We start from the raw sequence: 26568 nt of genomic DNA on the forward strand, positions 1-26568 counted from the left end.
AGCCATCACGAGAAGGCCTTGTACTGGGTGCCTGCCCTGGGGCTGTCTCAGAAGTAGGTCAGAGGAAGGAGGAGGTTTTCTAACACTGTCCCCTTTTTCTTAGCATCATTACATTTTTATTTCCCCCTTTTTGGAAAGTAAGAGAGCACATGCCTGGGAAATGTCCGAAACTCCTGGGGGGTAGGAACTGCCGCTACAGTGCTGGTCTGAGTGGGCCAATGCCAGGTCTTGTGGGAGAGCTCTGAAAGGTTCCTAGCATGCTCCTTTTGTGAGGATTTGCCCACGAACCTTGCTGGAGACTGCATGGGGTCGCAAAGAGCTGTTGTGCTGAAGTGCGAGTTGGGGCATAAGTGTGCAGCTACAGATCTAAGGAGGGATGGCATCCTCCACTCTCTTCTTAGGCCCACCTCAATGGTGTCTCTGTCCCGTCTTCTCTAGCATTCCCTGTAACAACTCCAGAGCCTCTGGTGTTGGTTACCCCACCGAGGTGCCTAACAGCCAACCGGACACAGCAAGGCGTCCTCTTGTCGTGGCTTCCTCCCGCTAACCACAGCTTTCCCATCGACCGCTACATCATGGAGTTCCGCGTCGGGGAGAGGTGGGAGATCTTGGATGACGGCATCCCAGGGACCGAGAACGAGTTTTTTGCCAAGGACTTGTCCCAGGTGAGCAGCGGCTGCCCACCTCGCAGCTCCTACGGTGGCTCGGCATCGCGCCGTCTGTCCTGCAGCCCTGGAGCGGCTTTCAGGGCTGGCTTTGTGAGCTGGGTTAGCTCGGTGGAGGCGCTTGGCGGGGAGGTGGTGGCGACAGGATCTGACAGGCATGCTTGCTCTTTCAGGACACCTGGTATGAGTTCCGGGTCCTAGCAGTCATGCAGGATCTTATCAGCGAACCCAGTAACATTGCTGGCGTGTCCAGTACAGGTAAGCGGTGGCTCTCTTCCTCTTCCTCCTTGCCCCTGGCAGCCGTGGGAGCATCTCTGCTGCCTTTGCGTTCCAGATCTAGCGCTGGTCTGACTAGAGCATGTGTCAGTACTCACGAACTTCGGATAGCAATGATGTGAGCACTGGTTTTGTACCTCTGCCTGAGCGTCCAGCTGTGTGCTTGGGCTGTGAGCAGCTACTGATCTCTGCACTGTTACAGTTAGCTGAATTTGCTAGGTAAAGGTTGAACAGTGCCACAGGTCAAATTGCTGTTTCTCCTGTCACGGAAAGTCTTAGTCTTGGACTCCGTGCTGGAAAACAGTGTTGGTGGTACGTGAGGTGTAGTGGCGGTCAGGTGCCCGGCCCCCATTTTCCTACGGGGGACTCGGGAGGTGTTGTGGGAAGTCCAGGTCAAACTGCTCCCCTCCCATCTCCAGACACAAGCAGCCAGGGCCCTGCAGAGCAGCGGCACTTGGAGCAGGCGAGGACAGATAGCCCAATTTAGTCCTTCCCTGTAGAGCACAGTGTGTTCAGGGGCACACGCCGAAGCAGAGAGGCGCAGCACATCTCGGCTCTGCTGGATGCGCCGAGAACAATGCTCTGAGCCGGAGACTGCACAGCCTAGAAATGGAGATGAAAGGTGCAGGGAGGGAAACGTAGCACTGCAGTGCAGAGTCCGCGGGAAAGTGCTGGAGCTTTGCAATAGGACTGCAACACACTGCAGCACGCGCAAGGACTCTGCTCCCGATCCGGCTCAGAGGAGCGCTCCTTGAGCAACGGGCAGGCCAGGGCACGTGACTGCCATGGGAAGGCAAGGTCTGCGGGAAGAGAAGGGAAATGAGGATGCGGTGAACCCTATTTATACCGGCGCTTCGGGAGAAGCTGCGGAGCCACCCAGCTCTGCTGTGCGCAGGAAAAAAGCAGTCTCTCTCTGCCCCCAAGTGGCGCTGGTGCGGTGCGGAAACTGCCTGCTGCAGGCTGCGTGCTTGCCTGCCTTCTGAAAGCCCAGTTCCTCTTGCACAATTTTTCTGATGGGATTTAACAGTACTCGTACGCAGAGGCAGCACCCATGGGGCTTGTGTGCATCCTTGTCCTGCATCAGCTGCTGCTGCCTGTGGCTGAAGGCTAGTGCCCGTGTCAGGTGAATGCTTGCTGACCCCAGCGTGCAAATGGGTGGTGGGGGCAGTTCTGCTCATGTGAGTTAGACTGGCCTCAAAGACTGCTCTTGCATCTGCAAATAGCTGTAGCTAAGGCCTGTTGGCGGTTCGGATCTGCTCATGGTCAGTGAGGTGGTGTAGTGAGGATTCGGAGGCCTGGGTGCTGGTTTCAGTCCAATTGTCACTGAAGAGCTAAAATGTGTTGCACTGAGACACGCAGGGGAAAATACCTTCTGGGACTGCAGCCTGAGCCGTGGTGGGTTGTTGGACCTGTAGACTGCCAGCAGCAACCATGCCTCTGTGTGCTGTGGGCACTTCTTCCCTAGGTATCAATCGAGACAAAAGGTTTGTCTTGTGGGAGGTCGCTAAATCACTTGTTGTTGGTCTGCAGCAACGTAGACTGGCCTCTCCCCATGGGCTGGGTCTGAAGCAGGGTCTTTTACTTCAAGGTTATCATTCCCAATACCAGCAACGAGTGAGCTGTCTTGCATTGAGACAGTTTTGCCCACTGAACTGTGGTGGGGACCTGAGGGGAAAGCAGCAGGCGGGGGTGCGTGTGTGTGTGTGTAACACCTGGCTTTTTTTTATCCAGACATATTCCCTCCGCCTGACCTGACGGAAGAAGGTTTAGCCCGCCCGGTGCTGGCTGGCATCGTTGCCACCATCTGCTTCCTGGCTGCTGCCATCCTCTTCAGCACACTCGCTGCCTGCTTCGTCAACAAGCAACGCAAACGGAAACTCAAGCGCAAGAAAGGTGAGCATGTGGGTGGTGTGTTTTCCATGTCCTTTCCATCTCCTCCTTTTTTCTCTCCCCTCGTCCCGAATTGCATTGTGGTGGTAATGTTCTTCCCTGTCTGTCTCTTCTTCCATCCATGCACGTCTTCAGGTGAAGCCCTAACTTCATCCTTCAGCTGTGACTGAAAGCGTCCGTGTTCGGGAGTGGGAGAGGAAGGGTGGGTGAAGAGGCAACAGAGAAACTCTAGCCTGGGATTTCCAAGGGAGCTCTCTTACATGGTGATAACTCCTAGTCCTGGGGGTTTTAGGGCTGGGGCGATCTCGCTCTTGGCCAGAGAGGGAGTAAAACTTTATGCAGACGGCTTACCTCCCCAAGGTCCCCCAGACCTTGGCATGCAAGTCGCTTCCTTCTGAGGGTCTGCGGGAGCAACTGCTCAGAGCACTGGTTTTATGTGGACCATGTAGTGTCTGACCTGCTGCACTAGACTAGAAGACCCCTGCAAGGAGACCCCACTGCTCCAGTTAAATAAAACTGGGACTGGAACCAGCCTCGCAGGAGTGCCCAGTAGGGAGAACTGTGACAAGTTCACGTGGCTGGGGAGCTGGCGAGGGCAGGGGAATTGACTTTTTTCACCTCTAGCATGTGAGATTGTGACAGCAGGATTAATAGGAAACTGTGACTGGAGCTGTTTGTTGTCCACAACCATTAAAGCACTGGAGCAATGAAAACTTGGCCTCTTGTTGAGTGTCTTCTTTTGTGTTTTGATGTTAAGTTTGTCTGTCTCTGTCTTGTTGCGCCTCCTTAGCGTTCTCTCTTCTTTCCCCTTTTTATTCTTTTCCAGACCCTCCTCTCTCGATAACCCACTGCAGGAAGAGTTTGGAGTCCCCGTAAGTATTTGTCTTAGATGTGGCGCCAAGTTGTGGTTCATCAAGTAGTTTGGATGTGCCTCTTTCTGCAGTTGTTAAGGTCAAATGGAAATATCTGACCTTGTTTTATTGCTTCTGATTTGTTTTCACTGTTCCCTAGACTTCTGGGAACAAATAATTTGCAAGAGACAAACAGGCTTTGGAGCAGAAGGCAGCAGGGACAAAAACCAAAAAGTTTAAACTAAGAGTCAACCCTGTGGAGTTGTACACATTGTCCAGAGCTGGACTTGAGGAGAGGTCAAACTAAATTACACAAGCTATGTTGCTTCTTAGGAGAACGGTTAGCCTGCTGCAAGCAGTCCTTTATGCAAGTTTGTTGTAGTTCTGAATCATTCTCTTTGCTCTGTTTTCTCTTGGGAAACTGAGATCATCTTAAATGCCTTTTTTTCTTTTCCGATGAAGAGTCCCCGACTCAAGCCTCTTCCCACATGTACCTAAAGGTTATGGGTTATGGTTCTGTACTAGCCACAACTTCTTATAGATCCCATCAAAACTGCTTAAGTGTGTTGTCCAGAGAGAACCGCTAAACAGCGGGAACATCTTCCTGATCTGAGTACAAGAATGAGAGATCTGAACACCTCAAGCTTTGGCTCCTGGACCTTTGTAAAATGTCCCAGTGCTGGTGGCTTTTAATCCTGCTTTTTTCCAGTTCTTCCACTGCACTGAAATGACCATGCCCACATCATCTCTGTTGGATCTGCTACGTTTTGCCCTTCAATCCTGTTTGTCCGAGGCTTTCTAAATAGGGATGAGTGGACTATTTTGATACTCTCTCCCCCTGCCTCTTTTCTCCCTTTTCAGGCTCTCAGCCTTACGTTTGAGTGTTCAGGATGGGGAAAACGTTGGTTTCAAATTATCTGTCAGCGTCTCTAAGGGAGATGCAGAATTCTGCAGGAGGGAATGTTTTCCTGATGTTCCTCTGAAGCCCTAGAAATCAGAGAGTCCCTCCTCTCGGGGGCTTTCCCAGGCCTGGATACCTCAGGTGAACATAGAAAGCTTAAAGGAATTGGAAGTGAGCTCTGGATCTTTCTTTTGTCCTGCTGGGGCCGTGAAGCTCATTGCAAGGCACTGGAGTGAACCGCCTGCCTTAGAGGGATGTGGAGGTATGTTGAGCTCTGCTCTGCTGAGGCCTGGAGAAGTCAGAGGAGATGTGCAGTGCTTCTGACTCCTCTCCCACTTGCTTTTCCCAGCCTGCTGGGAAGGTTCTGCCATCTTAATAGTCCCCACACTAATTTCTTCCAGCAGTTCCTCTTTTGAGAGCTGATAACGCGTTGTTTTCTGGATCCCGCTGGACTTTGATCCAGTAGTTCTTCTGGGCAAGAATAGCTTTTGTCCCCTCCCTGTGACCATCCCCTTTCTTGGTTTTTCTCTGTGGTCCAGGTTGTCTTCCGGCAAGGTGAGTCCCGAGAGCATCCGCACGCTCCGTCCCCCCTCGGAGTCCTCCGACGACCAAGGCCCGCAGGCCAAGCGGATGCTGAGCCCCAGCAAGGAGAAGGAACTGTCCCTTTACAAGAAGACCAAGAGGGCCATTAGCAGCAAGAAGTACAGCGTCTCCAAGGCCGAGGCCGAAGCCGAGGCCACGACCCCCATCGAACTCATCAGCCGCGGGCCGGACGGCCGCTTCGTGATGGACCCGGCGGAGATGGAGCCCTCTCTGAAGACGCGCCGGATCGAGGGCTTCCCGTTCGTGGAGGAGACGGACATGTACCCCGAATTCCGGCAGTCGGACGAGGAGAATGACGACCCCATCGTCCCCGCCTCTGTCACGGCCCTCAAATCCCAGCTCACCCCCCTCTCTTCCAGCCAGGAGTCCTACCTTCAGCCACCAGCATACAGTCCCCGGTTCCACCGGGCGCTGGAGGGCACCGGTGCCCTCGAGAGCCACCTGCAGGCCACCGGCCAGGCCCGACCGCCAGCCCCCCGGGCTTTCCACCACGGCCAGTTTTACGGTTACCTCAGCAGCAGCAGCCCCGGGGAGGTGGACCCGCCGCCCTTCTACATGCCGGAAGTCAGCCCGCTGAGCTCTGTCATGTCCTCCCCGCCTCTGCACCCCGAGGGGCCCTTCGGACACGCCACCATCCCCGAGGAGAACGGGGAGAACGCTTCCAACAGCACGCTGCCCCTCGCCCAGACCCCCACGGGGGGCCGGTCCCCCGAGCCCTGGGGCAGGGCCGAGTTCCCCTTCGGCGGCCTGGAGGCGTCCCCCGTGGTGTTCCCCCAGCCGCTCCAGCAGTGCGACGTGGCCGAGTGCACCCAGCCCACGGGCTGTCTTCCTCGGGGGCCGCCCCCGTCCTCCCTCCAGGTCCCCGCGTCCTACCCGGGCATCCTGCCCCTGGAGGCACCAAAGAGTTGGACTGGCAAGTCACCCGGCAGGAGCCAACCCTCTGTGCCCACCACCACCAAATGGCAGGACAAACCTATGCAACCTATGGGGAGTCAAGGGCAGCTAAGACATACCAGTCAAGGTATGGGCATACCCGTGTTGCCTTACCATGAACCGTCCGAGTCAGTCGGCCACAGCGGCACAAGCACATTCAGCCTGGACACCAGGTGGTATGAGCCCCAACCCAGACCTCGGCCCAGCCCTCGGCAAGTCAGGAGGGCTGAGCCCAGTTTACATCAGGTGGTGCTACAACCTTCGAGGCTTTCTCCTCTGACCCAAAGCCCCCTCAGCTCCCGCAACAGCTCCCCGGAGCTGACCGCCCGTGCCCGGCCACGGCCGGGCCTCATCCAGCAGGCCGAGATGTCGGAGATCACCCTGCAGCCCCCCGCGGCGGTCAGCTTCTCCCGCAAGTCCACGCCGTCGACGGGATCCCCTGCTCCGAGCAGCCGGGGAGAGAGCCCCAGCTACCAACCCACCACGGCCTTCACCTCTCTGGCCACTGGCTATTCTGGCTCCCAGGGCTCCTCCATGCCCGTGGACACCATGGATGTTTTTGGAGAAATTCCCTCTCCGAGGAGGGCTAGCGAGGAGATTCTCAGACCGGAGCCTACACCGACAACGGTAGCCACTTCGGGGTAAGTGTGGGCAACCCGTAGTCCCCCCGGCCCCCTCCTGGCTTCCCCCACCCTGCCTCACCTTCTCCCTCCAACTCCCTCCCCCACCATCATCAACCGAACTCATAGGGTTTGTCTGGATATGCTGCAGCATCCCTTTTGGAGATGGCGTCCCGCGGGCTTTGCTAGGACGCGGCTCGGAAGAGGCTCGTGCCGCGGGTACAGGTTGCATGGCCCTCGCTGGGGGCGTCGCTGCCCGAGCAGGTTACGTAGGCAGACGACCTTCCTCGTGTTCACGGCGCATTACTCGGACCGTTCCTCTTCCCCGACCAGTCGCTGGGAGTCTCGGTAACTCGGGATGCGGGCCGTCTACTAGGCTGGCAAAGACCTAGGTGCTGGGCCCGGCCCCTGTGCTTGCGTAGGTAAGTGTCCTGGTGTTACTGGCAGTTGTTTCCTCTTCTAGTTGCTGGCTCTTGGCTTTCTTCGAACGTTAGGGCCGTTGTGCCTCCTTGTCTTCCTTCTGTTCCTTCTTCCCGCGGAGTCTAGAAAGCTTTAATGCATGACAGAAGCAGCTATAAAAGTCACCTTGCCGCCCCATCTGCAAAAGGGATGCTGCAGCCCCAGGACGCGGGCAGGGAGAGAGATCAAGGACTTAGCCACACCAGCAGCATGTAAAGAGAGGAAAAAAAACCCCAGCGGAGATCAGGAAGCTGCCGGCACGCTCAGATCCTGCCCTAAAGAGGGATGTGGCTGCACTAGACTGTAGCGGCTGGTTTTCCAGGTACCAGGGTTGCTCCAGGCAAAGCGTCTTTCTCTTTCTCTCTCTCTTTCTCTCTCTTTGTATTCCTTCTTCTCCTCCGTCTCTTTCGCAGCACCTTAGATCCTGTAGCCGTGCTTCCGTTCCATCCTTTCGTCTTGCTTCATTTTGGCTTGTTGTGTAGCGGGGTTTAACCCCGCAGCTTGTGGAGGAGAGGAGTCAAGGCGTTCACCTGCCGGCGGCGTGCCGCTGCCCAGCGCGGGGCCGGCTGCGAGCCGGGGGGCCGGCGCGGTCGGAGGCCGACGGAGAAGAGGCGCGGTGGGGGCGGGAGGCAGGCGTTTCACCCCGCAGCGCCCTCCGCATTTCACTCCCTCTCTCTGGTACCTGGAAGCGTTAAGGCCTTAGAAATCCCTGGAGCCCTTCGGCACTGCTGGCTGCGGGGTGCGTGGGACCAAGGAGGGCTCACGGCCGAGGATGGGGGAGGGAGAGGACCTGGACGAGCCCGAGACGAATTCTGTGTGGCTTTTGACAGCACAGACGCCTATCTCTCTAAACGTGCACATGGATGTGGATTCACGTCTCCAGCCGGTCTCTGAGCAGGGCACCCTGATGAGTTCCAGGTGCAGGACAGTCACAGGACCAGTCTGTGTTAGAGCACTGTTGTCTGTGCTTTTATGCAGTGTATTCATTTGCTTTGTTGATTACTATTATTTCTTTTCCTTTCTTTTCTGTTTCTTTCCCCCTTTCTTCTCCAGATTTGTTTCGTTTGTGTTTTGGTTTCTTTCCCTCCTTTTCCTTTGGAGTTTTTGACGTGCTGATGTGTTGCGGAGCTCGGCTCCTTGCGGGTGTTGATAACTGCTTTGTTTTTGATTAATCTCAGCTATCTGGGCAGTGTTGTCGAGACAAGCTTCTCCTCAGCTCAATAGGTAAGGGTGATCCATGTCCGAAAGGATGGTGTGGGCGCTGCGGAGGGTGGCTGGGAGTGGGGCATGAGAGGGGACATGGAAGGGGCTTTTCCAATACCATCTCTTCCTTTAAAGGGGAATAAGGATTTGTAAAACGCTAGGGTACACCTTTGTACACATAGTCTCTGTGGCTTTTGGGTTTCCCCTCTCAGCAGTACGTCACTATCCGTGTCCCTTTGGGAAGGCAGTGTGGCTGGAGAGACTGGTGGTAGCACCCGTGTCTTTGGGGGTGAGATGGGCACGGGAGCTCTGGCTGCTTGTGTCCTGTCGCTCCTGTGCGCAGTGTGCTGGCATGATGTGGCTGGGCTTCGGGTACGTCGCTCATCTCCGCCATGGGTCTGCTGGGCACCACGAGCTCAGGCAGGTAGCTCTCATCTCGCTGTGACTGCGCTTCCTTCCTTCCTTGGAGGATCACAGTGTGTTGCACCCTCAATCCTGGCAGAGCTTGTGAAGCTCGAGGGGAAATGTATTAGGGAAATGTTTTTGTTGAGAGAAATATTTTGGGGTCTCCCAGCTGACCTAAGCAAGGAGGAGTTGATAGCCACGCACGTTGAGCAAGGTAAAATAGCCATTCTCAGGTTTTAACCAGCTGCAAATGGTGCTTTTGGACTAGGGCTCCAAAATAAGTCTCCAACTCTGTTTCAGGAAATGGAGACTTTTATTGCCATCAGTAGTTGGATTTATTTTCTTTTTCCCAGTATTTTTAGATTATAAAAAATGGGAGAAGTCTTTTTTCAAGATGGAATTCTATGGTTTGCAGTAGCGTAACTACAGTTTGAGACCACTGGTAAGGTGTTTTATCTTTGCTGTAAGCTATGGCGAGTGTAGTTGCAATAAAAGCCCTCCCTCTTCGAGATACTCCTCGGAGAAATCCTGTAAGACCTCTTCTGACCCAACTGTAATTAAACAGCTGTCTTGAAAAACTCTCCCAAGGAAACATCTCTCGGGGTCTCTCTTGGTGAGGACAGTTTCCTAGGTGGCCACAGGCATCCCTGGAACTGGAATGGAGTAACTAGGACTTTGTTTCTAGGCCTTATAAGCAAGGAACTTTCTCTTTCCCCTCTCACTATGATTGCTAAAACCAGGCAAGATCTTAGTCATTCCCAACCCCAGGGAGCAGGAACTCCGACCCATGTGGCTGTCAGGCAGACTGGTTGTGAAAAGATATGCGGTATTGCAGATGTGACTGTTTTGGGGGCCTGGCAATGCCCAGGGCTTGTTGGGACTGGTCTTCTAAAAACTTGCACTTGCTGCTGTGGATGAGAAGACTCAAGGTCCTAGCTGGTACTGCCCTAACAGCCTGAGAAGCCTCGTAGAACTGGAAGAGCGCCCTGCGAGAGGGAGACGAGTTGCCCGGTGAAATCAGGTAGATATTCCCAACAGTAAAATTCCTCCAGCTCACCTGGAGGATTGTCCTAGGGTGGGGAGAGCAGAAGAGGATGAGGGGAGGAAGGCGGTGGGTCAGTGTGAGGTTGAGAGTTGGGTCAGGTGAGAGCGACAGGGGGCACAGCGAGGGGAGCAGGTTTGGGACATATGATCCGTTGGGGGACCACGTCCTGGGGCGCTGTCCTTCCTGCCATCCTCTTGGGAGAAACTGCTGACGATACCTGGTCAGTTTGATCTCTTGAGCCATCTTCTTCCTCTGTTTTCCTATGCCAGGCCCAGAGCAGGAGGTCCCCTAAGGAGCAAAGCTAGTGCCGAGCCCTGTGGAAACCAGCTGGGCTGTGTCAGACTTCCCATGAAGTGGGGAAACCATCAGCAAGGCCTTGATTGTTGTCTTTCTCCTTTTCCCATGGTGCTTCCTGCTCTGGAAAGGCTCCAGAGCTGAGGGAAGTATCGCTTTAGCACAGCATAGGTCAGTACGAGCTTGCATCGGAGTTCGGCACTGTCTCTGAGCAGGCCTTGGATATGTTCTTGCATGGATACTAGCTTGCTCCTGTCTCTGGTGATGGGAGCCATCAGCTGATGGCATTAGGAGCAGGAGAGGAAGGGGCAGAATGGTATTGCCCAGCAGGACGTTTGCTGCAGAGCAGCGGTGCGTCCTGCTCCAAGACGCTGCCGGGGAATCCTGTGACGCTGCATGGGGTTGGACTTGCAGGCAGCATTTGCAGAGTCATTATCCCAAAAAGGGAAGCCATGAAGAGAATAAATCTTGCTCTAATAAGTGAGGCATCACATAAAGAGCCCAGCCAAATAATTTCTTTATGATTTGGGGGTCATAAAATTGTCAGTAGATGCAGAGCACAGGGTTTTTATAGCAGACCAGCCAGATTTCTATACTGCAGTAATAAAAGCTGAGAGGAGGAGAGGGAAAGGCAGTTCCGGAGCTTTGTGGCAGCTGCAGCAGAGCTGCCGAGAGCAGCAGCAGGAGGGAGCGCGGAGGTGTAACCTGCACGGGGGGCTCTCTTCACGCTGTGATCATTGGCATGTCCAGGTGCCAGGAGTGGGCAGGCTGTCGCGCAGCAGCTTTCGCCGGGTGGAGAGCGGGTGGCTTTTTTTGAAAAGCAGGAATAAATTATGCAATTACCAAATTAGTACTAGCAGTTTTCCCTTTCTTTCCAATGGGATGCAGTGGGCCGTTATGCATCTCCAGACAGGGAGGAGGGCGTTGTCGTCCCCTTGCAAGGGGGAAACCCAAAAACCACAGACGAGGCAACAAGCACCTGCACCCCTCGGCATCGCAGGCTGCCCCGAGCCGGCCGCCCCGGCTCGCCCTTGCCGGGGCAGCGCTGCCGATGGCCGGAGCGCGCAGGCTTGGACACGGCGTAGTGCGAGTGACAAAGGGCCGTCCGCTCCACGCGTGCGGGAGGAGGAGCACCCCTCGCTCCCAGCTTGAAAGCAAACAGGTTCCCCTTTAAAGACTGTCCATGTGCTGATCCTCTGCATGTGTTTCACGCCTCCTCCCGCTTGGAGAAGTTGTGAGTCCTCTTGTCTGAGTGCGTTTTTCTTGGATTATTACTTTTTGTTTCTTTTCAGTCTTTTTGATTTACTTATATATTTTCTCACTCCTGTTTTTCATTTATCTTCCTCTCTTCCCCCCCTGCCCTTCCCTGTGACTGTATTCCCCCCTTCTCTCTACTCCAGCCCTCTTTCCCTCACCCTCTCTCCTCCCTGTCCCTCTCCTGTCAGCATGGTGAAGTCCGTTGTGCAGATGAGTTGTGTTGTCTGCAGACCTGTAGAAGGGTTGTGCTCCCCGCTGTTACCAGCTCCTTCCTCTCATTGCGGCCACGGTGCCTCGGCGGCAGCGCTGTGCTCTGGGGGAAGGGGCAGTGACCGCTGTGTTTCTCTAACACCTTTGGCGCCGAAGGATCTCGAGCGATTCCCGGTTGTGTACTGGCAGCACCCGCTGGGATGGAGGCAGCAGCCAGCTCTGCCTCAGGGCTGAGGGGGAATTCCTGCCCTCGGGAAATGCCTCATGGCATCATCGGTGCCTCTGTAGCGGGCGCAGGACTTGAGATTGAGAAAGAGCCTCGTGTAGGTGAATTGACCTGTTCGTCTGAGGAGGATGAGGGGTTCAAGGAGCCTGGCTGGGACTCTGGGGCCTCTGGAGGTGTCCAAGCAGGTGCTTGGATCTGTAAGCAATTCCTGGATTTTGCTGCCTCGACTCAAGGAGAGAAGGAGACAGGGAACGTGGCGTTGAAGAGACCTCCCTCCGCGAGGTGAAATGTCTATTTTGTGCCCTTGAATCTTGTGGCCCAGTCTTTCAGTGGGTTCCCCTTTTGTGGGGAAGAGGGGTAGCGATGCTTCCATGGGCCTTCTCCCTTTCGTCCTTCACTTTGTGCCTGGAAAGAAATTTGAAGAGGAGTAACTGAGATGCATCTGTTGGGTTGGTCTGGCGGAGCCGGTCCTTTAGTCCTTCACCATCATGAATATGGGAGATGCTTGTTGCAGCTCGGCCGAGGAGAGGAGCTGCAAGGCACACAGCTGGCCTAACTCTCTCTTCTGCCCTAGGTCCCTCCCTTCCCATCTCTGGCCCTGCCGCTCTATGAGGTCCCCCCAGTGCCGTTGTGCTCTTTTCAGTAACTTTCTGTCCGTGTAGTTCAGACTCTTGCTCATTGAGAAGGGTTGTCCTCTGAAGACCCAAGGAAAACTTATTTACTGGATGTTTTGTAGAGGCTTGCAAAAGGCTCATGTCAGAAAGGTACCTGCACTTTTCTTCAAACTCCTTTGCTTGGTGCTATGCTGAAGGCTCTAGAACAAGTTCATCCGCATCCCTGAACCTCTCATCTGTTGGTGTTGAAGATATTTCTCAAGCATGGGCAGTTGCCCAATATGTTAACTCTGGGGGCCGGAAGAGGCTTTTGGCTGGGCTTAAAATGAAAATTAATTTGAAAGAATTGGAGTCCTTTAAAGAAATAAAGGGTGGGTAGAACAGATAAAACTTGGCTGGTGAGTAGCATCATTTCGTCCTCCGCTGTATCTCTTCCTTGCCAGAGGTCAGACAGTATTTATAGTGATACATGGGTTTAGTGCGCTCAGTGTTTATATTTGTGTGTATAAATACAAGTCCAATTACAGAGAACTAGTAGAAATGAGCTTCAGGCAATTTCCTCATAATCCCTCGCGTAAATCTGTTTAATTTTGTCAACATGCCACAGTTAGTAGCATCATCTTAGAAGAAAAAAGAATGGAAATAGCAAGAGCTTTTTACAAGTCAAGATTTAATAGTATGAGCAAAGTTGCCTGGGGCCGTGGGGCATGGGCAGACGCTGATGGGGCAGGACTGCAGAACGCTTGCTGAGCTCTTTGGGGTCCGGGACTCGGCAAACACAAGCTCTACGGGCTATGGACTGGGACTACAAATATGTGTTTGCTGGATATAAAATGGACAAAATAGCTACAAGCATAGAATTGAACTTGCTGCTGTGGGGCGGCTTTGTGAGCTGTTGTGTGCTGGGGTGCAGGGAGGTGGCTGTCGGTGTCGGTGCCGGTCCACGGTGCAGAGGGGGCAGTGCCACGATGGAGCTATCGCCCGGAGCCTCCGAGGCCACCGATCTCGCTAGAGGCTGTTTGTACCTGGCAGATCGGGGCTTGGGAAAGAGATGTTTAAGCACAGTAACTGCTGGCTTACACATCTAGTCTTTCCTACAAGGAAAAATTCTCCCTAGGATCCAGCCAGCAGGACTACCGGCTTATCTAATGAGGTGCTTCATCTTCTGCTGACGCGCTGCACGGCTGGGAGCTGGAACAGAGGATCTCCAGGAACATCCATGCCTTGATGTCTGTTTTGATGGGAAACATGAAAGGGGCTTTTTATACCCCACTCTTTGGGCTTCCATTGCATCTGCTGTGCCCCAGCTGCTTAATCAAATTATGCTGCACTTTTCTTGTACTCCAGTGCTGATAGCAGAACTGAGAAGCTTAGTAATCAGACACATCTTCAAAAACAACCCCCTCTACTCCCTAAGGGGGAAAACCCTTGGGAGCCCTTCACTTGTACCACTCTAGCTTAAGTATCTGCTCCTCTAGCAGCCACTTGGGATCTCGGATTGGAAGTGTTGCTCTCAAGCTGTGCTCTCAGTGATGATATTTAATGGTACGCAGAGAGACTCGCAGAGGAAAGCCTGGAACCTTCTGCATATATTTGGTGGTGCAGAGGCTGCACCTGCAACCAAAGCGAAGTGGAATGAGAGTCTCCAAACTGACCAAAGGTAGAGCTGGGCTTGTTCTCCATTCCTGGATGCGCCGAGGCCGTGAGTTCAAGCTGCCCGTACTCTCCTGGTCTGGGCTGCTCCTGCCAGGAACAATGCAGTGTTTCTTTAATGTCAAATGGGTCATAGCTTATTTATGGACAAGGTGACAAAGCAGGAATTTGAATGCACCAATGCCATCTCCTGTCAGTCCGTCTCATGTCAGTCAAGTCCTTGACTTGTCCATCCTGGCTGGCCTGTGAAGGGCATGTGGTGTGCAGGGTCCCGTGCTTCACACAGATCATGGCTCTTGCAGGCACTAGTGTCTGGATTAGACCAACTCTGAGTTGAAGAGGGCTCTGTTTTGCAGCCTTTCGGTTTGTCAGGGCAGTTTCCTGTTTCCTGCTCTTGCTGACACCTTCCATTCACAGATACAGCTCAAAGTTCTGGCCCTTTGGTAGTTTCTGTTTCAGTGGGCAGTGGAATAGCTGGTATCCTTGTCACAGTCATCTTTCCGATGGCCATTTATTTTCTTTCTTGTCTGCAATGGTTTCTAAATGAGGGAAGATGAAAATGCTTCACTTTTGTACTTGCAGCAGACTTGTAACATGGATTTCTCACCATTTTGAATTCAGTTCTTTTCATCATGCCTCTCTTTTTTGAGTCCATCATGGTTATTTGCTGTTAAACAGCTCTTGGACTGTTACTGAATAACCCGAAGTGCAATGAAATGTGAACAGAAGAATAACGCCTTGTGTTCGGATAGAAATGAGCCTGTTCAGAAGACAGTTTCTGATTAATGTTCAGTCCGGAAGACATGGGCTCAATTCCTGTTCCTATTCAGTCTGTCTCTAATTCTGTATGCGTTTGAGCTGAGAAGTGGGACATGCCATTTACACGATTCTTGCTGGTAGCTAGCCTGAAAACTGCCGCCTGGGGAAGAGCGTTGCCCTGCTTTCCGCTGGCGGTAGCTCTCGAAGCGTGGTCAGCCCCATGCTGCCTCGGGAGGTGCTCGAGGACGAGCCTTTGATCCCACGGACTACGAGCAGGGGGAGGGGATGGGCTGGCATTTGAACCCTCCCAGAACCACAAAAGCCTGAAGATTCAGGGATTGCTGTTATATCCACTGCGTAGCTGTTTTGAGAAGGTTTGGCTGCTGACCTCCAGTGACTGAGTTGTGAGACGGGAAGTGTCGTCTTTTTTTGAGAGGTAGGAGAGGGCAAGCACAGACTGTGTTGGAAGCACATTGGTTTAAATCTCCAGGCTTTCCTCTCTGGAGCCTTGGGTTCAAGCATTGGCTTTGTCACCATGAAAGGTGTTTGGATGTTTCCCATGTCATCTCTGGGCACCTCATATACAGGTTGTTCTGTGAAGACTAAAATTGCTTGCAGGTAATTATAGATGGCCTTAGCTGTCTTTACTCAGACTTCTGCCTCTGTGGGGTTACATATTTGTGCAACTTGGAGAGACATGAAAGTAAAATGGGAAGGGGGAATAAATGGGAAAGCAGCAAGAGGGGGTTGATAGGATGTAGGTGAGAGCTGGACCAACTTCTCTCCCTAGGAAAATGCCTTCCTCTGCTGCCCTGCTCCCTACGGCAGTCATAGCTTTCCCATCCTTGGACAGAAAAAACTGGTACGATGGAGGATAACAGAGTAAAAAAACCTTTGCAAAGAGGAAACCACTTAACCTTGAGCAGATTCTTGTAGAAGAGCTACTCAGGGAATAAGTCTGAGAAACAATTTATAACTACTGATTCTCCTGCAGGAAAAATCCCTTTGCAAATGCCCTCCCTATCCCTCATAATAAAACCCGTCAATGTTTTCATTTCGAAGTCATGGTAGGTCCTATCCTACAGGGCAAGAAAACCCAGCCCCCAGCATCTAAGCGTTAAGAAATGGAAGCTCCTGTAGCGTTGCATTTCTGTTGCTGCTTGTAGCAGGGATCTCGGACTTGGCCGCCCCCGCTGTGTCGGCGTGTGCCCTTCGTGTCCCTGTGTGTCGTGTGCCCCCTGTTTCCCGCCACGGGAGCGGGGGCAGGAAGGATCCCTGCCTCCGTGGTGTTTGTCGGGCCAGTGTCGTCAGAACCGGGGCGCGCACAGCTCCAGCCTGGGGGCTGTCGTGCTGCTTCTGCCTGTCTTGCCTTCTTTGTCCATCCCAAGGGGGTTTCCCACGACTTCCCAGAAAAGCCTTATCGGACATAGGATCTGCCCCATTCTTGTTATTTCACGGTGTTGGGGTTGCAGAGAGGATGAGCTGGGGTGCCCGTTGCGCTCTCGCATGGCTCTTGCGATTCCTCCCCGGCACGGCCGCCAGCAGGTGTTGGATTTTGTTTGCAGGAACAGCTGGAGCCGCGCTCTGCAGCCGGCAGCTGCGCTCATCCCGGTGCGCCGGGGCGGAGGATCCTGGGCGTGCGGGAGGGGGCAGGCAGCCGCAGCAGCCCACGAAGCCCCGGCCTTTCGCGTCCTTCAGCGCTGCGTTCTGCACTGGCACGTCGGGCTGACCGTGCTCCTCGACCCCGGCTTTCTCACCTTTTCCTTTTCCATGGCAGAGCTGGTTGGGGTTGGCTGACCCTTGCCCTGAGAGACGTCTTCAGACCCGAGCGTGGCCGAGAGCCACTGATGGCACGTGTCTGCTTTTCCTTTCTAGAAAACGTCCATCTCCGTCCCGGGACGCTGCTGCACCTGAGAGGCTCGAAGCTCTGAAATACCAGCGGATAAAGAAGCCCAAAAAGTCATCCAAGGGCTCCTCGAAATCCAGAAAACAATCCAGTGAGTGCGAGGACCCTGAGGTCCCCAACTAGTTCCCTGTCCATGTGGGCATGGACGTTCCCCGTTCCTCTCTCCTGGGGGCAGAGCTAGTGCAGGACCTCGCTGGCTCCGTCTCGGGGGGGTCTCTGAGCTCACAGCCTGCGCCTGGTTTTGTCACCAGCGTCCCAAAGGGGCTGACTCCCCTTGCCGAGCCCTGCGTAGCTGGGGTGCGCTGCCGTGACCTGTCTACGCTTCCTCCCGCCTGTGCTCTGCCCTTGCCTTTGAACGAAACCACCCCTTTCCCACTTTAACATCTGTCCACCACCTATCTCTACTGATTTTATTATTTTTTTGACTGCTGATTTTCTTTCCTGATTCCCAACATGCTTCTTGTGCTGTCAGGTCCGTCTCCTGACTCTTCCGCCACTCTCCCCTACGCTCGAAGTGACTTTCCGCTTCCTCCCTTGCAAACACCCTCTCTGCTTAGTCCTTCCAAAAACTCTCCTCCCTGCTCAAGCCTCCGCCAAGCAGCAAGGCTTGGGGTGCTCCCGTGAGGTTGAATGTGCTTGGTTCAGGGCCAGGCTTGACTTAATTTCTATTTTACGGTGCGCGAAGTACTGCGTCTGCTCCCGGCGCTGCAGAAGGATGCCGGGCCTCGTCCATCTCCCTTCTCTCCTTCCCTTCTCCTCCCCAGATGGTTCTGCCTCCCAGGTTCAGCAACTTCCCAGCTCTCAGGTACTGTGGCCTGACGAAGCTGTCTGCCTCCGCAAGAAGAAGAGACACCCTCGTCAGGACCCCTTCGCCCGCCTCTCGGCGCTCAAAGATGACCTCTGTCACCGGCAGCTCCCTGAAGACCAGACAGCGATTCTCAACAGCGTGGACCACGACGACTCCGGCGGGCACGCCACTTTGCTTTAGCCTAGCGCCCGCCCCAGAAGGTTAAAAAGGAGGGGGAGGAGGGAGCCGAGAGCCCGCGGCCCACGCGCGCCGCGGGAGGGGGGACGGCTGGGTTGTGGCTGTCGCTCCGCGGCCGGGTGGCCGGCCTCGCCGGGGCTACTTCCACCGAGCCCGGCAGCTTTACGGCGATTGGCGGCAGGGACGAGCCGGGGGGCTCCTCGGGAAGGGGCGTCTCGGCCCCTCGCGCGCCGGGGAGGGTGGGCACCGCGGCGGCGGGGATGCGGCGCTCCTTGCATCCGCTTTTCTCCGTTACGGCTCCGGTGGCGTGAGCCCGGGGAGGGAAGCGAGATGCTAGACCTCGGTTTCAGAAATTATCTCTAGACTTAAAAGGCGTAGATGGAGATTTTGACATTGCTTTCTGCAGCGTGCGTTTAGATAGAAATTGTGGAATTGAACAGCTGGCCCTGAATCACTGGAATAAATTAAATAGCACAGGGTGTAATTAATTCACAAGCAACTAACAAGCCAGACGGGAACTGATAATCCCGCGGATCTGGTTTTGATAAAATGTTACCAAATAATCCCGTGAAAGCTGTAATTGTGAAAATCTCCTTGCCTCCCTTTTCCCAGCCTCCTTTTATGTGAAGATAACAGCAACAAAAATATCAGTGACATCTTTCCTTATCTATCTCTGAAAGGAAAAACAAAAAGTTCCCCAAACCTTCAAATCCACCTGAGATGTGAGAAATCACAGTTTGTTGGTGCTTATGCATTTGAACCTCGTTAACGCATACTGAACACTTTGCAAATATGCAGGTATGGGTCTGTTTTAATCCAAGGGTGTTTTCCCCCAAAGTATAATTTGTCACTTTTGATGAGAGTGGTTTTGATTAACTCCTGGTGACGCTCCATGTATTACTAGCAAGTGTTCTTCAGTGCTGTGTAGTAATGCGATTTCTTACTACAGTAGCGTTTGTAATCTTTACTCATAACTGCAAAATGGGAAGACACCGTTTTAGGTGTGCGGTGTGCAAATGAACAGGGTTTGACTGCATAAAAGTCTCAAAAACCTCCGTTGGCAGCTTGCTGGTCCTGAAAAAGAGCAATTGGGAAATACCCAGCTCTGTGGATCAAGAATGGACGGCTTCTTATAGCAACCGCTCAAAACTAAGCCCAACGTCTTGCGTCAGTTTAAAATATGTTGCTGCTGGTTTCACTGTACCCCCCTTCTTTCTCCTGCTCCAGCCCAGTCTTATAGGCTAGATACGACACATGCTTTGGGTTTTATGCCTCCCTTGGCTCCATCTGAGGAGATCTGTTGTTCCCCTCTTGGTAATGCTGTTCTAACTCTTCACCAGAATGTATTTCCTCTTCAAAATACTTAGGATAGATTCCTTTGTCAATTGGTCTTTTTCTGGATTATGTAGGCCTTTTCTAGCAGGGTAGCTATAGCCTGCTGAAGGAATAACTGTCAGGACACCTGGGTTCGTTTTCCTGCTCTGCCTCCACTATCTAACTGTGTGGCCTTGGGCAAGTCACTTAACCTCTCTGTGCCTCAGTTCTCCCATCTGTAAAATGGGGATAAGTCATATTTAAGCACTTTTGTAAAGCACTTGAATGTCTACAGACAGGAAGTGCTAAATAAATGCTGAGTGCTATTACTGCAAAGTGATCCCTACCTTTAAACTATTTAGAGGTTTTTTTTTTTCCTCTCTCTTTTTTTTTTTAATGTGGTAAAATCAAACACTGCGTCCAGGTTTGCACGATTCTTCCTTTGCGGTAAAGTGCTAAACCCTCCAGCCTACCTGGGAATAAAATCAAGTACTTCATGTGGATGTTCTTGCTTTAAGTGGAGTCAGGCTGTAGAAGAAGTGTCAGGAGAACCGAAGAGCCTGTAGGCATTTTTTTGCCACAGGCTCTCCATTTGCATACAAAACCTTTGTTTATTCCCAGGTAGAATCGCCAGGAGATTCTTTGCAATCTCACCTTTATTGTGGTTTGCCTTGGTTATTGCTCTTGCTGCTGGTTGAACCTTGAAAGGCTTAGATGTTTGGAGGAACATGCAAGATCTCAGATGCTTGGCCAGAATGAATGGTTGGGATCTGGCAATGCAAACAAGCCAAGCTCCCAGAGAGATTTTAGGTAGAAATTCATTTTTTTTTCACTCTGGCGAGAAATTTCTGTTTTTAAAGGAGATTCTGCTTCCTCTTCCATCAGGGAGCAGGATGCTCAGAAGCCTACAACAAGTAAAAGCAGAATACAACTGCAACCTTTCAAATCTCAAAGCCCTGGCTTAGGTTCAAACCACTTGACAGAGAATCCTCTAATTCAATAATGAGATATTTTCAAGCTTTAACAACTTCATTTAGGTGATCTTCAAAACATGAGCAAGTTTGTTTCCAGAAGGAGGGAGGTTCTCTTAGAAATACCTCTCTCTTTCAAGTCTGGATCAGGGCATTTCTTCAAGTATATGATGAGTGACCTGATGTAATACCATCAGCTATCAGAGTGAGAATTCACCTTTGCTAATGGTATGACTGAGTATTTCTTTTATTTGAGTGTGTTTTAGGGATTTTTCCTAGAATCCACTTGGATCTGAATTGATTTAATACCATTTGCACATTCGGCAGTGAAAAACTCTGCCCGTGTAACTTCAGCTCACTGATATAGGCATAAGAGAAGCTGATTTCTGTCCCAGAAAATGTCTGACGTTGCAACGGAGAAGGAGATGAGCTAGCTGTAGGTACCGTCTCCAGATGTTCCCGGGAGCCTTGGGCTGGAGAGCTCCCTGCTGCTCTGGAAGGATTCCCGTTGTGTGAGTGTGTGCGTGCGTGCGCGAGCACGCATGCCTGTCGTAGCTGCTAGCGCTGTACGGACGTAAGCTGTGTGTCCTGCTTCTGATCTACAGGTGACGTCCACGCCGTGCGGGGGGCGAGGGAAGTGCCCGTGTTATCCGCGTGGTGTGACGCCCCATTGGGAGGAGACGCGTAGGCGCTGTGCTGGCGGCGGTACCAGAGCTAACTTGCAGACGTCCCTCTTTCGCTGTAGTTTCCTAGACCTCTCTGACAGGAGGTTTTTTTCTTCTGAGTGCTTTCCGAGCTATGTACGGTAGCTGTTCGTATGGGCAGGGAGGTCTCTTCAGGCTCTTGAGGTTGCTACCTTGGGACCATGCCCCTGTCCTGTCTTAAGCTCTAGAGGTTTTTCAGCGCAGAGGAGGTTGACAGAGAGGGCCGGCTTGCTTGGTCAGTCTTTTGAGAGTTTGTTTTCCTTTTGCAGGTGTTTTGAGCAGATGGCCCCCTGCTTTTCATGGTCTTCGACCTTTAGAGGCTGGAGCTGCAGCCCTCTCTCTTTCAGCTGTGTACCTGCCATGATGCTGGAATGGGGAATCCTGCCAGGGCGCCTCATGGAAGAATCTCTTTCCTAAACCATCCTTAACTCCTTCCAACAGCCTCTTCTCCACCTTCTTGGTTGTGGCTGCTGTCATGGTCAGTCGGTTTGGACAAAGGGGAGCAGGCCACGAAGGGAGAAAAGGTTGTCTGTTCCCTGCTAGACCAAGTCACCTTCCGATAGACTCTTGCCACGTTGCTGGGCCCCGCTTTGGCAGATGGTCTCTCCTTTTGCTTTGGCAACTTCCTCGCTTCTCCCAACCCTCTGGTTTCCATGCCCTTCAGGGGGTTTCTCCTCTCCTCCTGTGGACCTGGGACATTGGAGCTGTGTCAGACGATGCCCCATTTCATCCCTGTTTGAACTCCGTTTTGTTTTGGTTGTTTGCAAACACAGCTGCTGCTTTCTTTTTTCTTTTATGCTGCAAAAATATATCTTTATCTTCATCTCCCTGGGCCAAACTCTCTTCTTTTGTAAGCTTGTCCAAGGTAGGCGGTTCTTGCTGTATCGGTAAATGTACGATTCCTGCTTGCACAGTGCAAACGTGGTGTGTTTACGAGGTCCCCCAGAAAGTCCCAGCCTGCGATGGAGAAAAATGCCTCCAAAATTGCAAGCCGTCACTCAAGGTGGGGATGTTGCCCTTGGGCTTCACCAAGGGCAGCGGTGCAGTGAGCTGGCACCAGCTCGGTCCTCGGGGGAGCTGCGTTTCCCGCTGGCGCGTCCGCGTGTGAAGTCGCCGAGGTGGGAACGCTCCAGCTCCTTTTCCTTCCTGTCGTTGGGGTTTCTGAGGCGGCGGTTTGGGCTGTTGCAGCCAGCTGTCGCGGTAGCCAGGCGGCAGGGCTGGAGGTGGACCTAGGCTGGCACTGTTGGCTGCGGCTTTGTGTGGTGAGCATCAGCCTGGCAGGAAAGAAACGGGCCAGATCCAGCTGCCCCGAACCGGGGCGCAGAGAGAGTGCAGATAGGGACGTTGATACAGACGAGTCGCTTGGATCCTTGAAAGCCGGTAGGCAGAAAGGGAGGGGTGGTGCTAGGGTGCAGTCGGTCTCATCCTATGCATTGAAGGGGTGTTTTCCCTCCGCGGGCAGGTCTGGGTGCCCTCAGGTTAGGCGCTTTCCCTGCAGCAAGCTGCTTGCCGCACGGCCGGGGAGACGGAGAGCAGCGCTGATGAAACCGCACAGGAAAGTCAGAAGCGGTGGGGTAAAGCCAACGCTTGGTGTGGTTTTCCAGCAGGAACTGTTGAGCAATCTGGCCAAATATTTTTAAGGTATATTTGCCTGGTAAAGCCACTGATGTTTGGTTTGTTTTTGCAATGTTGACATTACTGAAAATGCAGGTTACTGGAGGAGGGGGAGAGGGGGCATTTAGGGCTCGCATATGGGGCTCAGTTTTCATGCCTGCCTTTAACTGCATCAGTGGGCATGTGGAAAGATGGGGTTTTGCAGGACCAGAGGGCCAAGAGCACCAGGGTCTTTTCCCAGCAGCAGCTCATGTGCCAACAGGCCAGGGTTGGGTTGTTATGCTGAGCTCTCCCACAGCTCGTGACGTGTAAGCGTTAATGGCTGGAGACCTTGGAGGAAGATACCCACCTCCCTGGGCAGGCAGATGTCACGTGCCTGTGGCATCAGGGCACACTGGGACTGGAGGCATTGCAGCGGCGTGGGACAGCCATTTGCAGCCTCGCGCGAGCGCTGTGGTGGCGTTTCGGCGTGCGGAAGTCCCCTGGTGCAGAACGGGCCCTGCCTTGAGCTTCCCGGGCGGTGGGAAGGGTTTGTGGGAGTCAGTGATGGTTTTTCTAGGGTATGAAGTTCACTGCTGCTGCTAAATGTGCAGGGTCGCTTGTGGCTTTGAGGCTGTCTTTGGATGAAGGGCACTAGGCTGTTTAGCCCGCGTTTATCTCCTTGTCAGTTGATTCGGTGCCAGCTGCGCTTTCAGGGAAGACTGGAGATAATTGTGTTTATAACTGTATATGATGGAGTTTCTTTGGATACCTGTACAAATTGCAGGGAATTGTTTGGTGACTTGTGCATGGGTAGTGTGTATTTGATAAACCGTGTTATTGTGTTTGAAATGAAGCTAACTGCTCTGCTTTGGGGTATGGGACCAGGAGCCAGGAATCAGCGTTATTTCCTAGCTCTGCCGATGGCTTCCTCTGACGCCTCAAGCAAGTTGCTTATGCTCTCTGCCTCAGTTTCCCCACCTGCAAAATGGGAATAACAACTTTGCTCTACCTACCTCCAAGGGTATTGAGGGCTCTGGGGTGACCAGGGGAGTGAAGGGTACTTTGCAGAGGAGCTGCAGAGCTACAGGCACTCTTGAAACCTCTCTGCGTGAGCTAGCGCTCTGCACCTGGAGCTGGTTGCCATGTGCTCCCTCGCTTGCTGCGGAACCTTGTTCCCCTGCTGCTGGCGGCTGGACAAAAGAGCTGGGATTATGTTGTCTGAATGTGGTTTGTACTTGGCAGAACAGCTCACCAGGGCTGGTATTGCCAGGTTGTTGTTTCCATCACGTTTATTCACAATTTGGGACGTAGATTTTTGTGTTTGCCTGAAAACACAGATGTTTGGGGTTTCTTTGCTGAAAGCAAGCCTAGTGTGTGGCGTTCAGCATGTTAGGCTTGGTCTAAGCGAGAGGTTTTTGCACCAAGGTGAGGCCCAAGTGGAGCTGGTGTCGAGTGTCCGAAGGGCGGTGGTTCACGGAGGGAGAAGAAGGGGTTTTTGCACTCATTAAGTCAGGATTAAGCAGAGAGCTCTTCTGGCTGAGCTAAGCACATAGTCATGTTTTGGAGGCCCCAAGGGGAGCAAACCTATTTTAGAACTGGTTGTCACCAGCAGGGAAAGAAGATGTGTAGATCTATCGGTAGATTTCTATAAAGGCCTACTGAACTCTTGGGGGTGGTAAAGTGAAGGAAGAGAAGGGATTGGAGACCAAAGCATGGCCATGCCTTGGTGTCCCATGGTCTTGTCTGATGGTTTCTGGATAGGACAGATGCATTTTAGACCAACTGCTGCTCAATCTTGTAGTCCCTATTGGGACAAAATCTGCCTGGTGTTTTGGTTTCTCCTCACCCTAAAGGCAGTGACACAGAATTTGGATTTCTGAGTTTTGGGTTGGTTTCAGCACGTGTTTTCAGCTGTAGTTCCCGGTTTGGGGTATTTTTTTGGAGGCTACAGAGTGGTTTTTCTGTGAGAGTGGATCGCTTGCAGTCTGACTTCACTGGTTTCTACATGTCCTGCTTGGGCTCCCTGTGGCCCAGAGCTGGTGAAGTTGATGCATTTTGTAGGAGGAAATCTTCTCAAGGAACCAGAGTAAAAAGCAATGTATATATGAGATATATATAATATACATAGAGAAGCATAGGACAAAGATAGGCACATATGCAGAAGTCCAATATATTTGCATGTAAAGGGGATGTTTGTCTCAAGGGGAGCGTGTTTAGAGCCTTGGTGGAGGAGGGGGTGGATTGGGATGGGCAAAGCTGGGCAAGGGTTGGGAGCAGCCAGAGTCCAGGGAGGGTTTGGAAATGGAGAGGCACAGATCTTCATTGCGTCCCCACTGCTACTACACAGGACTGGATATCTTTTTTCCCCACTTTTTTTTTTTCTTTATTCATGGCATGTAACTCATTGCTGGACCATGATATTGAGATGGTGGAAGTGATGCGCCCTTCTGCTTGCACATCTGAGACGCTTTGCTCTTTCTAGGGTATAGAGCGGGCACAGAGAAGGAGTCGCTTGAAAAAGCGAGGAGCCTGGCCAGGACCAGCTCTCCTGGGGCTGCTAATGCCCTACGTGGGGAACAGCGGGGCGCTGAGGATGTAGCGGTACCGAAGGTACTGTCTCTGGAGCCGTGTGCTGCATGGGCAGCCTGCGTACGTGTCACTGCTACCCGTGCAGCATGTGTGTGCACGCCACTGTCACGGCCCCATGAAGGGGGAGATATGTCATGTTTCCTCACCTCTGGTGCCATTTTTTAATAGTTTAAGGAAAACGAAACCATGCAAAATCCCCTTATCTAAAATCCGTGTAGATGTTGCTCTCCGGTTACTCATGTTAAAGCATTTTGCTTTGCGTTTGTGCTTTGCAGAAATGCATGAGTCAGAAAAGATGAGAGGGGATAAGGCTAAATTTGTTCCTTAAATTCAGCAACGTAGCATTTGCCATGCCAGGCTGTACCTGTGTTGTTTCTTCCATGGAGAAAGGCATGAACGTTCAGCCTCCCCACCAAGTGGCACATAACACAGGGTGTTTTTTTTAAGCTCATTAGTATCGCTTTTAGGCTCTAACGCATAGAGGGGATGCGTTCACCAAAGACACCACTGGAGGCCGCGTTAAAGATCACAGACCTGATAACATGAGTACTTTTTGCGCCGGAACGAGGACGCCTTCGAGAGGACAAGGAAACGCCGAACCTGCCGTGGCTGCAGCCGGCGACGTGACCCGTAAATGCAAAGCGGACTCCGTGCGCGGCGGCGCTGGGGCTCGCAGGGATGCCAGCGGCGTCTCGGGCCTTGCTCTCCGGGGAGCTGGTCCCCGTGCTCGCTACGCGGGGGTGGCTGTGCGGCCCTGGGCAAGCCGACCCTTACAGGAGACGGGATGTTGACTCACGTTTTCAACTTAATATATATATGTTTTTCTTTACCTTTCGGTGCCTGTGTTTGCACAGGAGGAGAGGCTGTGAAGTGCAATTTGTTCCTGTTAGAGGTGGCGGCTAAAATCTTTAGGGGCGATACGAGAGCCGAGTACTCGCAGGTTGCTCCTGGCTGAGGAAGCAGCGATGGCGTGCGCGACCGGCAACGCGTGCGCGTGCCGGGGAAGAAGGTTAGAGCTGCACTGAACTTCCCATAGTCCGTACAGCCCCCGCACGCGCTCTGGCTGCAGGACGAGGGCAGATCGGAGCCCGGGAGGTTCCCACGGAGCTCGTCGGTTTGGGGAGGGGACTGGGGGTGGGAGCCCTTTCCCTCTCCAGGGGAGCGGCTGCCTGCTCCCCTGCCCCTCCGTCCCCATCCACGATACTTTAGAGTTTTGGGTTTTTTTCCCCCATTTATGTTTTGGCCTGGCAGGTTTGCGCCGTTTAAACTCTGTTGCTTGTCTTTCGTGTGGCAGCAGGCGTCTTGTCCCGCGATGCAACCTCAGGACGTGCGCAGGCAGGTTGTCCCCATCCCGAATCCCGAGGGCTCTGGGTGCGTCTTTGATGCGTGCAGGGATGGAGGAGGCCCATAATAAGGGAGGGGGTGGGTAGGAGACGGGGGCAGACGGGGTGGCCGAGGCTCGGGGGGTCGGGATGTCGAAAGCATGCGACGTAGCGGTACGTAAGGATTTTCATAGTGGTTGCAGTGGGACGGGCAGCGCGGTCCGGAGGGACTGGCAGCGCTGCTTGCGCCGGCCGCGGGCTCCGAGCAGGGAGATCCCGGGGCGAGGAAGGGGTCGCTGGCAGCCGAGTGGAGCAGA

At 53.1% G+C, this 26568-nt stretch overlaps 1 protein-coding gene across 1 annotated transcript in view; it reads left to right on the forward strand.

Annotated features, from left to right (window-relative positions):
- Positions 1-17758, forward strand: part of IGSF9B (immunoglobulin superfamily member 9B) — a 53936-nt gene extending 36178 nt beyond the window's left edge. The window contains exons 14-20 of the mRNA XM_067310186.1: positions 439-665; positions 839-923; positions 2673-2834; positions 3658-3703; positions 5123-6760; positions 16740-16861; positions 17535-17758. Coding sequence (XP_067166287.1) covers positions 439-665; positions 839-923; positions 2673-2834; positions 3658-3703; positions 5123-6760; positions 16740-16861; positions 17535-17758 — 2504 coding nt within the window. The remainder of the gene's footprint in view (positions 1-438; positions 666-838; positions 924-2672; positions 2835-3657; positions 3704-5122; positions 6761-16739; positions 16862-17534) is intronic.
- The last annotated feature ends 8810 nt before the right edge of the window (positions 17759-26568 follow it).

This window comes from Apteryx mantelli, chromosome 23 (assembly GCF_036417845.1).
Source record: "Apteryx mantelli isolate bAptMan1 chromosome 23, bAptMan1.hap1, whole genome shotgun sequence".
Taxonomy (NCBI): Eukaryota; Metazoa; Chordata; class Aves; order Apterygiformes; family Apterygidae; genus Apteryx; species Apteryx mantelli.